The sequence below is a fragment of the Astatotilapia calliptera genome, chromosome 7 (genome assembly GCF_964374335.1).
Source record: "Astatotilapia calliptera chromosome 7, fAstCal68.1, whole genome shotgun sequence".
Taxonomy (NCBI): domain Eukaryota; kingdom Metazoa; phylum Chordata; class Actinopteri; order Cichliformes; family Cichlidae; genus Astatotilapia; species Astatotilapia calliptera.
In genome coordinates this window covers 27,431,501-27,444,983 of record NC_137428.1, presented here as the reverse complement: position 1 = coordinate 27,444,983, position 13,483 = coordinate 27,431,501, and the positions used below count along the sequence as shown (strand labels likewise).

The following is a 13,483-nucleotide window of genomic DNA, read 5'->3' as shown; positions in this document are numbered from 1 at the left end:
ATGCAGGTGGATGCTTCTCTGGTGTCCTGGATTGTTGATTACCTGACAGGAAGACCACAATATGTACGTCTCCCACAGTGTGTGTCTGACAAGGTGATTAGCAACACAGGGGCACCACAGGGGACTGTCCTCTCCCCCTTCCTCTTCACCCTCTACACCACAGACTTCAGCCACTGCACAGAGACCTGCCATCTTCAGAAGTTTTCTGATGACTCTGCGGTGGTTGGATGCATCAGCAGGGATGATGAGACAGAGTACCGGGCTGTGGTCGACTCCTTTGTCACGTGGTGTGAGCAGAATCATCTGCAGCTCAACGTGGCAAAGACCAAGGAACTGATCGTGGACTTCAGGAAGACCAGGAAACACTTGACCCCTGTTTCAATCCAGGGGGTCAGTGTTAACATTGTGGAGGACTATAAATACCTTGGAGTACACATTGACAATAAACTGGACTGGGCTAAAAACACCACAGCACTTTACAGGAAGGGCCAGAGTCGTCTCTATTTTTTGAGGCGACTGAGGTCCTTCAACATCTGCCAGAAAATGCTGAGGATTTTCTATGAGTCTGTGGTGGCCAGTGCGATCCTCTATGCTGTTGCATGCTGGGGGAGCAGGCTGAGGGTCGCAGATGCCAACAGACTTAATAAACTGATCCGTAAGGCCAGCAATGTTGTGGGGATGGAGCTGGACTCCCTCAAGGTGGTGTCGGAGAGGCGGATGCTGTCCAAGATAAAGACAATGTTGGATAACACCTCCCACCCACTCCATGACATGTTGGTCAGTCACAGGAGCTCGTTCAGTGAGAGACTGAGATTACCGAAAAGCACCACTGAACGACACAGGAAATCATTCCTGCCTGTGGCCATCTCCCTGTACAACGCATCCACTTAACACACTGTTTGCTGCTACAACTACACATGTTTCTTTTCCAAATATTTATTTATAAGTGACTTATGTATGTATGTATGTATATATATGTATATATTGTACTATTCTTAGTTAGCGTATTGTCTGTCTTGTCTTAATGTTGGTTTAAAATGGAGCACTGTAACAAAAAATAATTTCCCCCAGGGATCAATAAAGTATTCTGATTCTGATTCTGATTCTGATTTGGTCATTAATTAAATTCCACCTTTATAATAAAAATTCTGCTGTTTAGTTATTGAAAGCAACCATGATAGCTCATGTCTCATCTGTTTATAGAATGCAGTTGGTTATAACCTCTACTCTACCGAATCTCACATTACAAATTATTTTGTGACTTATTTCTAAGCGAGTCAACGTCTGTCTCAAAATTGTATATATAATCAGGCAATGCAACACCTGAAAAAGCTATGATGTCATGCTACTTAGGCATGTTAATTAAGATGTAAATGGAATTAAATGATATTATACTCAATGATATCCAGTATTTGAAAAATGCCCCTTCTCTGCCCTTCAGTGCTCTCTCTGTCAAAGACTGTCAGGCTGCAGTTCCATTAGACTCCAACCAAGCCCAGAAGAAGAATGAGCTCTTTTGCTGTGCCCTGACCACAGCCCAGTCAGAGCCACTGAAGTGTCCTATTCATCATTTGCTCAGGGATAGACACACAGTTTTTTTGGAGATTTCCCCACAGAAATACTGGGTCACGTCTGAAAAGTGAATTTCACCAGTATCTGTCTGCTGCTTTGTTTGCCTCCAACCATTATTTGGTTTGTCCCAGTCTGGTGAGCACCTTTTGACACCCCCCAAGCCTCTCAGTTAGTTTGTTTTTGCTCTCCTTACTTTTCTGTCTGGGTCATTTATTGACATTTTCTATGAAATAGTCACGAAAATGCAGTGTATTTGTTTGTGTACAAATTGCGCTCTCTTTTGTCATTAGAATCAGAAAAACTCCAGAACTGACCTATTTTATTTTGAATAATGTTTTATGTTTACACCAGGTATGTTTTTCAGATTTATCTAAGGGGAGTGCCTATCCTGCTACCAATGAAAACCAAGTGGCAACAGCTGTTTTTGACCAAAACCATGACAATAAAATGTGGCATTTTCTATGAGGATTGACATTTTTTTAATGACACCATCAATACATGTATGTATCACACTTATGCAATTTATTACAACATCAGGGTGTTGCTAAAGTAAGTAAGCTTAATCCTTTGGGGACCTTGAATGTATGTGTGTACACGGTGTCACCAGAGGTGTTTTGGTCACTGGTACGTCCTATCATCAGGTGTCTTTGACCTGTTGCTCAATAAGCTAAATGCCTAGGCCTCGTGAGAGGATCTTTATGTCCAGAGACAGTGGCCAGGATAAAATGCACTTTACTCCTCACTAATTTAATCCTGCTGAGAGCTGTTGTCATGCAGCATTTCACTTACTCATGAGAAAAGGCCACGGGAGAAGGTCAATTTACGGAAGGGGAGGCTGCATTGATTTTTAAAATGTTACTTTTAAATAGTAATACATTTTGACCAGCCCCTAAATAAAACTTCAGAGTTCATGTCATGTTGTCTACTGTGTATTAGCAAAAGGCCAATCTACTCATGGATCATGTTGATGAGATCTGTAAATTTTAAGCTAGAGAGCAAAGTCCTACAACGTGGACACTCTCTGTTACTTCCCGTGGACTTTTGGGGGAACATAAAGAGCCTGTATCTCATTGTGGCGGCCGTTACTCAAGTGGATTGATCCCCAGCTCCTCTAGTCAATGTATCAATGTTTCCTTGAGCAAGATACCAAATCCTGAGTCGCCCCAGATCCATCCGTTGGAGGGAATGTGCATATGAATGTTACGTAAAAAGGGATTAAGTATAGATAAAAGAGTTGTGATTGGGTGCATGACGATTGCAGTAGAAAGTGCTTTGAGTGCTCAAATTTAGTAGAAAAGTGCTCTGAAAGTACCGGTCCATTTATGAAAGAGTCTAAGACTAAAAGAAACATCAATCAATTTCTGATATACAACTTGAAGTCATAATCATTCTAATCAAATTCAGCACATGCAGACCTTTGATGGATCTTCTGTGCAATCTCATAATGTTCTTTTTTTTAAATCTCATTTTCTGTGGGTTTGTATCAGCACATTTGCTTAAACGCATGTGTTTATGCACATCCTGAATTACTTAAAGACAAATCATAAACACTTTGATGCCAGACCTTTGGTGTCTAATAAAAGCTAAAATCTGTCTTAGGTAAGACTTAATCACAGCATTAATCTGTCAGATAATGTGAACAAAGCAGGTAAACATCCCTGAAGGTGCCAAACTCAAAATATCTCATTTTCATCATTTTCACACACAAAAAAATCCTGACTATCAGGGTCTCATTTTAGAGCGCTATAAATATTAAAAAAATAATTTCATACTTTGGTTAATCCCACCTGGAAGGGTTTGCTCTGTGTGAAATAATGGTAAGAGCCCAGGGGTCCCATTAGGCTTCTCACTAATCCCAATAAATCCACTTGCCACTGCAGCACAGTCCAACTTTACTTGTTTTGCCTCTAAATAACAGTGACAGCTTCACCACCAAGACATTTGTTCTTGATGCCTCATGCTTTGTTCAACCTGTCACCCATGAAGGTGATTAACTGGATTGATTGCACAATTTTTGACATGAAGAGTAAATGAGACGTGGCGTGTCTCCTCTCACTGAATGACAGTCCATGAAGCAGGTGATAAGAAGAGCCAAAGAGTCATTTCTAACAGTGCTGTCTTATATCTGACACCAGACTAGACACCTCGCAGCAGTTGGCTATAGTCACTATATCAGTCAAAACTATCCCAGCTTAGTCACAAAATGTTTTTTCTTCTGCAAGAATAAATTCAACAAAACCCTTTTTTTAATGCCAGGCTGTCAATGTTTTTTTTTTTTTTTTTTTGGTTTGTTTTTTGTCTCCAAGTGATTTTTGACATGCTGTGCCAAGCATAACAAGAACTAAACAAAGTGTCTAAATGCTTCAAGATTTGCATTTTTCATTCTTGCTGCTATACAATTCCTTGACGCAAGAGGTTATGGATTTCACTGTGGGGAATTAGGAGACTTGCATTATTCTCCACAAATGCAAATCTTTATAATATGACAGTTTAATCTTCTCAGAGAACTATCCAACAAGATTAAAGACGAAACTTAGATCATTCAGCGTTTCTCTAGGTTGTTGCCCCTTAGTCATTCTTACAGCCAATTACTGAGGTATCTTCCCTGTTGTTAATAGTTACCCTATTTAGACATATTTTCTATCAGTATTAACTATTAAATGCTTTTATAATTCCACCAAGTTGTATTTAAACAAATCCATAAATTTGCATGGATATATAGTTATAAAGGCTCTGTAAGAACATGCACCTTAATAGAGCGAAGAGCTTGCTTTACTTGGCAAGTCATGAGAGTATGCTAGAATGTGCTTGTGAAACTTTTTTTTTAGAAAGTTGTTCACATAGCATGTCCCCAACAGGGCCCCAAACATCATGGAGACAGTCTCAGATTACATTACATGTCACATAAGCAAGTGAGACGGACTTAATCCACAGAAGAACTGTGGCAACTTTTTCAACACTTAAAGATAATTGAGAATGTGTGCAAGTGTGCTTTAGAGAATTGATTTGATTGATTCTGTTCCTTGTTTTTGTTGCACTCTGTAATAATTTTTTAAACTGCTTTTACACTTTACTTTTAGTGCCTTTTGCTCTCTTTCATTGCTCCCCTGTTATTTTCTGAAATGCCATTTCTTCAGTTTTCAAGGAATAGCAGTAATAATAAAAATTACACTAATTCAAGCATGTAATACAGTCCTAAGTACAGACATATTAGAAATCAGTCGTTTGGTAACATAGTTTGAAAGTGTGGCAGATTTTCTGGTCTTTCTCTTTTAAAGCTGCACAAAATTGAACTCACTTTCATATTCCATACATATTAGAGGAGCGGACACATCACTTATTTAGAAATGACTAAATGATTAGCGGTCAGCACAAGATATCGATCACTCCTTAAGCCCCGAAAGCAATGAAGCAATGTGTTTCACTGCAGCTTGCTTACAATGGTCACTCAAATCTGCAGGTTAGAGTTTTCTTTTGCGTGATTTGCACATTTGCAAGAGAAGGCAGTAGCATGATATGTCAATTTTAAAATTGAGAAGTTTTTTATTTACAGTAGATGATAATTGTGTTGATACAACATTTCTATTCTTTTGCAGTACCATATAATGTTACTTGTAAACTTTTGCATTTTCAATCTATCACAACAGGAGCAGAAATAACAAAAAAAATAAGTTAGCATTCAAATCATTGTAAAAATCAGTAATAAGATGTACTAAACGTTCTGTTACTAAACTGCAATAGAAAATCTATCCAAATATAGCAGTGAGCAGAAATAAGGAGTCATATTTACACGGTAGCAGTAATTGAATCTACACATTTTTCAGCTACTATTGTTTTACCTCAGTTGAGTATTTGTGTTAAAGTTAGTTGTTTTAAATATTCATACCACTGACTTTGCTCTTACTTGCGTTTTTCCCTACTGGACAAGGTTCTATTGCCTGGGAAGATTCTTTCACTGTTACTTTTAAAGCCCCTGAGATTTACAACATCTAAAAAAAAAATTGTATTTGATTATTGTGCTGAAATATGGTGACCTTAATTTATTTTATATTTTACTAATCTTTTTCTTTGCATGTCATTGCATCTTTACTTTAATGATAACTACTGTCATTAAAAATAAAATAATACAAAATTAAATGAATTCATTTGGAGCTTTCTTCCAGTTAAAATTACTTTTTTAAATGCCTGCCACATTGATTTGCTGTCAGTGAAGTGATGGGTGCTGCTGTTTTATAGGGTTGCTGATATTAGAGGCAGTTAGTGTAATTTGTCTTGCTCTCTATTCAAAATTACCCACCCTCATTATTTTGATATTGATGGTTTTGATCATGTTATTTATTGTTTCTTTACCAATTTTACACTTCTTTATACCCCTCTAAAATTTGGAACAATGTCTTAGATGTTTACAGTGATGTGTGTTTATTGCAGAATAATTATATCTTTATTTCTATTAATAACAGAATTTCATATTCACTCACTGAACACTATTGGGTACACTTTGCTACTACCATGTTGAACCGTGTCTTCTTCATGGCATCAATTCATCAAGGAAATGAAAATATTCCTTTGAGATTTTGGTCCATATTGACATTATAGCCTCACATTGTTGCTGCTGATTTATTAGCTGTATTAGGGAGATGCTCTGCTGGATTGAGATCTGGCACTGTAGAGGTCATTTAAGTAAACAATTGAACTCACTGTCAGGTTCAAGAAATGAGTTGGAGATGGTTTAAGCTTTATTTGATTTTTGGTGCATTATCCTGCTGGAAGCAGCCACCAGGATATGGGTACATTGTGATTTTAAAGGGATCAACATGGTCAGCAACAACATTCAGGTACACTGTGGTGTTTAAACAATGTCCAATTGGTTCCAAGGAACCCAAAGTGTGCTAAGAAAATATCCCACACCTTTACACCACTCTGTAAACCATTGAGATGTTTGTATGGGAAAATCCCAGTAAACTAGCAGCTCGTCTGGCACCAACAACATACCCTGCTCACGATCACTTAAGTCACCATTCTTCCTCATTCTGATGCTCACTTTGACCTTCAACAGGTATTTTGACCACATATACATGTTTAGCCAACCACAGCTGCATTAACAGGTAGTTAAATAGGTATACATCACAAAGTGACTAGTGGATCTATACTAAATGCATTACTTGTTCCATTTTGTACCTGATAATACAGCATAAAGGGAATCTCAAAAGCTGACCTCTTAGGAGGTTAAATCCATAAGAGTATAGGAACTTTGTTACCTAGCTTAACCTTAGCTTGTTCTCTGGCTGTTTTTGCATATAGTGTCCTGTGTGTATTACATTAAAGCCAAGTAATTAAGAGTGGATTAAATGGTAAATGGTCTGTATTTGTATAGCGCTTTACTTGGTCCTAAGGACCCCAAAGCGCTTTACACTATATACAATCATCCACCCATTCACACACTGGTGATGGCAAGCTACAGTGTAGCCACAGCCGCCCTGAGGCGCGCTGACAGAGGCGATTAATGGAGTATTTCCAAATGTGCACAGACCCCTGTGACTAAAATCTAATAAATAAATAAAAATGAAACTTCTCCAGATCAGTATATATAATATACACAAGTGTATCCACTGCAGCCCTCTGAACAATGCTCTCTGCCTTTTTTCTCTCTCTCTCTGTCCTACTTTTTTTTTAGCCTCTACATCCCTGAGAACCTATGGAGAAATGTTAAGAAAAACACACACAGAAGCTGTAAATAATAGAAAGGACCAATACAGTCTTTGTGGCAAGAGCTGCAAAGTAAATGCATCTCTATTGTCTTTGAATGCTGCAGTATAAAAGCTCAGAAGTGTACTTTGTTAAGCTTACTGGACTGCTTTGATTGTCTGTGATAAATCATCTGACTATAAACAAACTGTTCATCTTAAATAGTAAATGATGTATAATAGATGGACACAAATGAGTATGTCTCATCTTCATACTTCTCATCCAGGGGCAATTTTAGCCTATTTTTGGGGGTGCTTCAGCAAAATGGTTTGTTCCAGCCCACCTCTCCCCTACTCTGACTCTAGCGCCATTGCTGCCAGAGCGATGGTGGCTGAGACGCAGCGGAGCGGAGGTGGAAGTGCCTGGCTTAAAACAGGACATATTAGCTGCATTTAACCTTCAGTTACTCTTTATATAGTTAGGTAGGAGACAGACCATGTTTCTTTTTAGCTGAAAAACATTACACTCAGGTAACCTGCAGTGTTGAAAACTTGTTTTCCGACGATGTTTGCTACCCTACAATCTGTCCTACTCTGTAGTAAAATCAGCAACATTTGACCGTCCTGTTGCTCCCATTGAAATTTATACAGCCTATTTAAAATCTAAAACTTAACATTGTCCGTAGCCTACTGTTGTTACCACTGTCCTGTTTGAAATGTAATGAGAGAAACTGGTTACTTTGTCATATGTGCATGTGCTGATATTAAACCCAAGGTACTGACTAGCTAACTGACTGGATGCCCATTAACCTTATAACTCCTGGTGTGTGTGTGTGTGTGTGTGTGTGTGTGTGTGTGTGTGTGTGTGTGTGTGTGTGTGTGTGCAGAGAGACAGCCAGCTTCATAATGGATATGAGGATGTTTTTTCAAAAAAAGGAGAAACATTCAGGTAAAAGTGTAAGATCAAATGATCCGTCAATAAAGGATAATGTTGGATCAGTGTTTCAATATTTATATCCTTTATTAGATATACATGTGGTTTGGTTATTTGCCTTTTGGTTGAAAGTACACTGAGAGAGGACTTTTTTATTAGTGATCTTAATAGTATTTTTTTTTAATCTAATTGAATACAATCTATTTGTGTATGATTGTCAGTCCAAAGAGGGAGAGAGGAAAGAGGGGAACCTGAGGAGTACAAGATCAGGAAGAACCAGGTAAGAAAACAGACAGGGAGTACTAACAGGCATAACAGAAACTGTTAAACTGGCAAAGAAAAAACAAACAAACAACTAACTAATCTGAAAAACAAACTGGGTTGTCAGCCCTGGCACTGCATTAGTAATGCAGTTCAAAATGGTAATGCAGCATTACCATATTGAACTTCAGTCAGAGGAAGTCACGGTTGCCAAAAACTTTTTGAAGCTCAAGAGTGAGGCTGGTGCCATCCCAGATATGTTAACATTGTACAATCTTCAGGATAATCAGATCTTCCCCACACTGAAAACTGTTAATCTGGTTGCCCTAACAAACCCAGTTAGCAGCCGTAGCTGTGAAAGGTCTTTTAGTGTCTTGACTCAGCTCCATACCTGGCTGAGAAGGACCATGGGTCAAAGCAGACTCCAGCACCTGGCTGTGATGTCAGTTGAGAAAGAGATGCTTGAGAGACTTGACCACCAAAATGTGATAGACAGATTTGCCAACCTCAAGGTGAGGCGACATAGGTTAAAAGAAAAGCAAAGATCTGCAGAGCCATAGGAGTATCTGCAGTAAACATCTTTTCATACATTGTATACATTGTACCATAAGCCAGGGTGTCTCCATTTTTCTAATCTTTTAATAATAATTTGTACATTTCAAGGACTCTTCTATTTTTGGAGTGTATTTTTTTATGTATCTGTATTGTATTATACATACACATTAAAAGTGAATCTCTGTCCAAAAAATGCACTTAGTTTACTTTTTACTCACTATGAGCATCATTCATTATTCTCCTGCAGTAATTAAGGTTAGGATATGTTTTTTTTTTAAAAATTCCAATCCATTCTTCTTTAGCAGCATTTAAATAACCTTTATCAGATTTGATGGTTTTGTTACAGACTTAAAAAAAGTGTTTTGCTTTTCTTTCACAAATGTGGGGATTAAGTTGTGTTAAAATGTACAAAACAGTGATGTCAGTGGCGTGCACAGACATTTTGGGGGGCAAGTGCTCCAGGGGGAAAAAAGGGCACTTTTTGCATATGTGGAAAACCTTTTCTTTGTATAATAAAAAAATCGCACAGGTTAAATGCAATTTGACTTTTATTTTCTCCTTTCTCAGCCTCTCTTTCCTAGGCATTATGCTTGCTGAAATTAGTAAATAAATAGACCAAAATGTATGAGAACGAATAAGACTGACTGTGGTCATTACAAGAACAGGGCAGAATGGTCGTTTTCACAGGCAATTGGGAACTGCCTATTTTTCCTTTAGCAAATTAATGTGTTAATGTTGCCAATATGTTACACCAAAAAAAATTAACATGTCTAACCAGTGCTTCTCAAAACTTTTAACATGCACCACCCCCAACACCGTACCCTTCAAACTACCAATAACAACGTCACTGTTCTGTCACAATCAGGTCACAACACAGTGCGTAAATGTCTGCGAGCATCGCTGAGTCAGTAACAACCAGTTAGGCTAAAGACTGCATCTTTAGACAGTTGGACGGTGTTCTAACTTTCTCACAGGAGACACCTACTAAAGACAGTCAAAGACATTAATTTCAATCTTACCAAAGTAGGACAGTAGTTGACGTTAGTTATGGAAAGGCTAATCCACAAAAACGGAGAAACGTCCATAATTCTATTATTCATAATCATGTCAAGGTTTTAGGTTTATCTGCAGTTCCATCTCTAAAAAGTGTGATGTCTTCCCGTCACTGACTTCAGTTTGAAAACTTTGTATTTATTCACAGATTTCCGTGAGATCATCCTAAAATTTGTAACGAAAAATGGGCTCAAAAGAGCCCTCTGCCTAACGGCATGTAGCCTTAGCCTATAGCATAACGTGATATTTTCAATAGTGTATGCAAAAAGGTCGGAATTGATGGAGAGTGGGGTTGCCTAAATGGTTTAGGTTACATTTTAAATGTGTCGTTTTTTTGTTTATCCATATGGATAGATGGAGGGGTAAGCTGGCAAAGTTTGTCATGTGCAGTTTCTGACAGGCTACTTCACAACAAAACAATTGCAGGTTGGTCTTAAAGGGCAAACAGAATAATTTCACTCGATTCATGGGTTACCTGACTGGTTGGGAAGGGAAAGAGCTGCCGTGTTGTCCGCCGTGGCTCCCAGTCGCTATAGTTAGCCTACTATGCCTACTCCAAGTAGTCCTGTGTCATGCCGCTGCTACACGCCTCACAACAAATGAACTGCAAGCGTGTTCACGTGACACGGTGACAGTGAAAAAGCGACAGGGTTCGGGTGTCTTTGAAGAAGGGGCACAAATCAAGCCATTATTTTCACACCTTTTTAAATCGCGCAGCTTTAAAAAAAAAAAAATCACGTCTTTCAAAAGGGCACTTTTTTGGACTGAGGGCAAAAGGGCAAGTGCTTCAGCACCACCTCGTCTCTATCTGTGCACGCCAGTGAGTGATGTCATGTTTTGTGACGAGGACCCAGGCACAGAGAGACTTGATGAATTTAAGAATTTTATGATATAATAAAGAAATTTGCAGACTTGCACAAAGAGGGTAAAATTATGATGACTGATAATGGAGATGAAGACAACAGACGATGAGGACAGGGAGGAACAGGGGTTTAAATGCACCAAGGAGACAGTCAGAGGGAACTCGGGACAACTGGAGACATTTAAGGATGCAGGGACTGACAGAGACAGGGAAGACGTCTCATCGTGACGAGTAAAGTTTACCTTGCCTGGATGGGCAGCTCTCTGGGTGCTCAGCACCCCCAAAGCTCTGATCCTAGAATTGTCCCTGTTCTCATCACAAAGTGCTTGACATCTCACTCATAATTCATATGTAAAAGATGTCTCTAGTAAATCCTTGAACTACTCAGCATCATGTGATTTAATCAGGTTATGCAAATCCAAATTCATTAAACACCAAAACACATGGCTTGCAACACAGTTTTCAAATTTTTTAATTAATATATTTTAATAGCTTTATCAAAAATAATTAACAGCCTGAATAATTACAAATCTTAAACATCCAGCTGTGCTGTCAAATCCACTTTAAGATTATGATAAAAATGTTTTGTTTCCATATATTTAAAGTAACTAACTGTTGAATTACCTTGAACACAGGAATTTATCTGTTGAACAAAAGCTTAATATAATAGGGTATTTCACAGCAGCACTTTCGATAATTTGGGAACCACAAAATGTGGTTTATATACAGAGTACTTTAAAGCAAAAAAGTACAACATAACAGTGGACATGTTTAGCTACACATTAGGACGTTTACTTACTGAACATTAGTGTAAACTTTAACTGTGCTCTCGTGAAATTGTCGTAAGTGCCGACCGGATACACAGATGCATTTACTCACTTTTCAACATGGCGGCTCTTGGCGTGTAGTGTTTTGTTTTGGTGCAAAATCCCACGGATTAATGTAACATTTGGAGGACCTGGTAGCCACCTGGTAAACAAAAAGCTATCACGATACCGTCATTGTTGTTACGTCCTTTAAGCTAATCTATTCCTTCGACTATCTGGGAGATGTATCGTCGCGGAGCGGCAAAGAAAGACAGCAAGCCGGTGAAGAAGGATGTGAGTGACAGTGATAAATACGCCGATCTGTTGGTTTTCGGCTATGCCTGCAAACTCTTCCGAGACGACGAAAGGGCTCTTTACCATGATCACGGAAAGCATCTTATCCCATGGATGGGGGACAAGAGCATCATGATTGATAGGTCGGTTGAACAAACTTAGACCGAAACATTATGCTAACAATCTCTCCTGTCCGCTAGCCTGTCTCAAAATTCAAGGGACCACGTTGGAGTTGTTGCTTGTTGAAGCTTGGAAACACCTGCAACTCGCGACGATTGTTTTATATCTTGCCTCCTAACGTGTCTTGTTGGATGTCCTGAACTAAAAAAGAAAGAAAATTGGGGGGAAAAGAAAAACACCTGGTATCTAAAGTTTCTTCGGTAACATGCTAACTTGCAAATGCCTGTCAGTCTTTGCTAATGTTAGCCATGACTGACCTATTTATGCTTTTTGCTGTCAAGTTATTATACACTCCAGCTTACATTATAAGAGAACATTGGACAAATGGATTGAATAAAGTTTATTTGAGACTGGTTTAAGACCACATAGGCCTGCATAGTTCGCGCTAAATGTACCTCTTAAATTGGCAATTGCAGTAAATATATAAAAATACTCAAGTTATCTGTGAAATCGGCTTTGCATCTTGGCATGTTATGAGAATTTCCTCTAGAAGCTTTTTTCATGCTTTACACATGAATAATATGTCTAAGCTATAACATGTCTTTTTCCTGTTCTTTTCAAACGGACGTTTTCTAATATAAAGTGGTGAAGTCCCTACAAAACTTGGTATTTTACTATGCTTTTGTTTGCCAGAGCAAATTCTAGCAAAGACAAAAGTTACTGTCATTAAGGTGATTCAGTGTATCATTTTGACAAATTTTTTCCACCTTTTACATAGAAATTGTCCTTGTTGCAAAGTCATTGTAAACCTCCTTGAGTCTTGTATTTCTTTAAACATATTAAATCAATTGAATCACCTTAGTGTTCAGACCCAACTTATGTTTCATTTGTACAGCCTTTGTTTGTGTGTCTTTATTACATAACCCAGTTTTTCCACAGCAAGGTAGGCTAAGGGGTCCTTCCAAACCCCGAATGCCAACCTCAGCTCCAGATTTCTTTGTCTTCATGAAGAAACTGCAAGTGAGAGATGGCGTAGAGGGACGAACCTTGGAAAATGTCGTCCATTTGGGTTCTTACGGATAGGTATTTATGTGCTCGGGTTTGTGTGAATGTAACTTTCTTTGCAGATTTAGAAGTAATGATGAGTGTTACAGGGGATTATTGAACCCTGTAAGGTAAGAAGCGAGTTGCTTTGTTTGTCTTTTTTTTTCTTTTTCATTTCTAATGTTGTTGGCCTGTAAAAACAGGAAGAAAATACAGACAGAAAACTTGCTAGGTATATCAGAGCTCTATCCAAAATAATTCCCAAAGACTTAATTAGTATCATTATTGTGATGTATCC

General features: G+C 38.4%; 1 protein-coding gene across 3 annotated transcripts in view; it reads left to right on the top strand.

Moving 5' to 3' along the window:
* The first annotated feature begins 11,794 nt into the window (after positions 1-11,794).
* Positions 11,795-13,483, top strand: part of sfswap (splicing factor SWAP) — a 51,300-nt gene continuing 49,611 nt past the window's right edge. For 2 of the 3 annotated variants that reach the window (XM_026174045.2, XM_026174044.2), the window contains exon 1: positions 11,795-12,164. In XM_026174045.2, coding sequence (XP_026029830.2) covers positions 11,971-12,164 — 194 coding nt within the window. In that variant the 5' untranslated portion in view covers positions 11,795-11,970. Of the gene's footprint in view, positions 12,165-13,059; positions 13,225-13,483 lie in introns of those variants that run through there. The other variant, XM_080304345.1, reaches the window with a different exon arrangement.